Source organism: Bombina bombina, chromosome 9 (assembly GCF_027579735.1).
Source record: "Bombina bombina isolate aBomBom1 chromosome 9, aBomBom1.pri, whole genome shotgun sequence".
NCBI classification, from domain to species: domain Eukaryota; kingdom Metazoa; phylum Chordata; class Amphibia; order Anura; family Bombinatoridae; genus Bombina; species Bombina bombina.
Window position 1 is genome coordinate 257,884,843 of NC_069507.1, and position 2,027 is coordinate 257,886,869.

Sequence of the window (2,027 nt, forward strand, 5' to 3'; positions counted from 1 at the left end):
TTATCAGATACAGAGGGAGTCAATAGCCACAAACAGAGGGAGACAGAGGAGCTTGTCAGATACAGAGGGAGTCAATAGCCACAAACAGAGGGAGACACAGGAGCTTGTCAGATACAGAGGGAGTCAATAGCCACAAACAGAGGGAGACACAGGAGCTTGTCAGATACAGAGGGAGTCAATAGCCACAAACAGAGGGAGACAGAGGAGCTTGTCAGATACCGAGGGAGTCAATAGCCACAAACAGAGGGAGACACAGAGATGGAGAATTTCCTTCCCTTTTACAAGAGGACAATTTGCATCAGTGCAATGAAGCAGTATCTGTCACTATTTATTTGTCTGCATCTGTTTCCACGTAAGAATGACACACAAAGTATTAGTTTAATGTTTTAAGTCAGAAACACTTTATACATCGGAGAGTGTCAGGGAGACTGCACCAGACCAACTCACATGGGGAAGGCTATTTGTGCAGATTTTGTTGAATGTTGAAGTACAGAACTTGTGTAATATGACAGAGATGCAGGGATTATATGGAGCGACTTGCTATAATGAAACATTTTTATATGAGAACTTCTACAGAGTCAGGTTTTGCTGCTGGCGCCAACAGGCAGGGATTTGTTTATTTCTCAGTCGCCTTCTCACATTCAGTAAAGATTCTATCTGTTGTTTTCTCTTATATCTTTGCAGATCTCAGCCGGGCTGTAACTGTGACTCAGGAAATAAAGCTTTTAATAGGAAAATCTGGAGAATCAGTGAGAATTCCCTGTGAACACGACGATACAAACTACCTCACCATGCTCTGGTACCAGCAAATTGAAGGACAGGGGATGAAGCTTATTGCCCTCTCAGTAGGAAAAGACGATAAGACTATTGAAGATAAAGCTAATCAGTGGGATCTGGAGAGACAAGATATTCTCAATTCAACTCTCATATTACATGAAGCAAAGCCTCAGGACTCAGCAGTGTATTTCTGTGCAGCGAGTACACAGTAGCAAATACTATGTCAGGAGCCTGCAGAAAACCTGTATCTGAGCTCAGCGGGGGAGGAGGGAGCTATGTTTCAGCCATACCTCCAGGGGGCACTGCCTTTCCATCATATTAATAGAGGCTAAGTGAAATATCACTGTTTTTCATACTTATATAAAATGTATAGTTACTTAAAGGGATATAAAGGGAAATATTGTCTGTCCATCACTTCCAGTTGCTTTTTTAAATTTAAATATAAGGTTTCATATTTTAGAAATAGACTGCCCTCTTCCTTCTACTCATTCTTTAAAGGAAGTTACAGACAAAATGTAAATTAGTTGTTGCATATCAATAAAGCCATTACCTGTTGGCTCCTATCTTGACCTGAATGGGAATAATTAGTTTGTTGGCTTTAAGGAGCAAATTAAAGCATATAAAGATCCACATATTTTATAGATCTATCCACTTCAACCTGGGCTATATGGAATGTACAAGAAGTAAAAAGGCCTCATTCTATGTTGCCCCACACCCTTCAGCCAATCAGAAAGGCTGCAACATAAGGCAGAATGTTAAAGAGCAAAGAAAAACGTACGCCCTTGTTGTACACAATAGTTCTGGTACCTCTAGACAATGTAATCTACATTTAACCCTTGTTTGTGAGTGAATTTGATGTGTAGCATGCCTTAAGGTCTAGTTCTTTATGTGCAGTAATGAGTAAAATGAAAACTGGTACAAATGCCTGTGGTAGAGATAGAGCCCGTTAATATCTGGGTATACACAGTAACAGATTTAGGGCCAGATCACGAGTGGAGCGTCCGAGCGATAAGTTAGTTTATCACAAGTGTTTGTGCTTGTCACACTTACTGCTAGTATTACAAAGTAAACGTCATCACTTGAGCACAATCACAATTTAGGCTAGAATGATTACTGCAACTTCAGAACTCTGGTTAACTCTTCTGCGAAACAAAAAAATTACAAAGTACAGTTACACTCATAATAACACTATGTGATAAAAATTATTTTAAAAGAATATTGCACACAAAAGTTATAAGGGCTTAAAGATA

General features: G+C 39.5%; 1 gene segment (V, D, J or C); it reads left to right on the forward strand.

The window, feature by feature from the left end:
• Positions 1-241: 241 nt before the first annotated feature.
• LOC128639644 (T cell receptor beta variable 20-1-like) lies at positions 242-1,040 on the forward strand. The segment is given in 2 exon segments: positions 242-352; positions 685-1,040. Coding segments are annotated over 2 exon segments (399 nt in total).
• Positions 1,041-2,027: the final 987 nt, after the last annotated feature.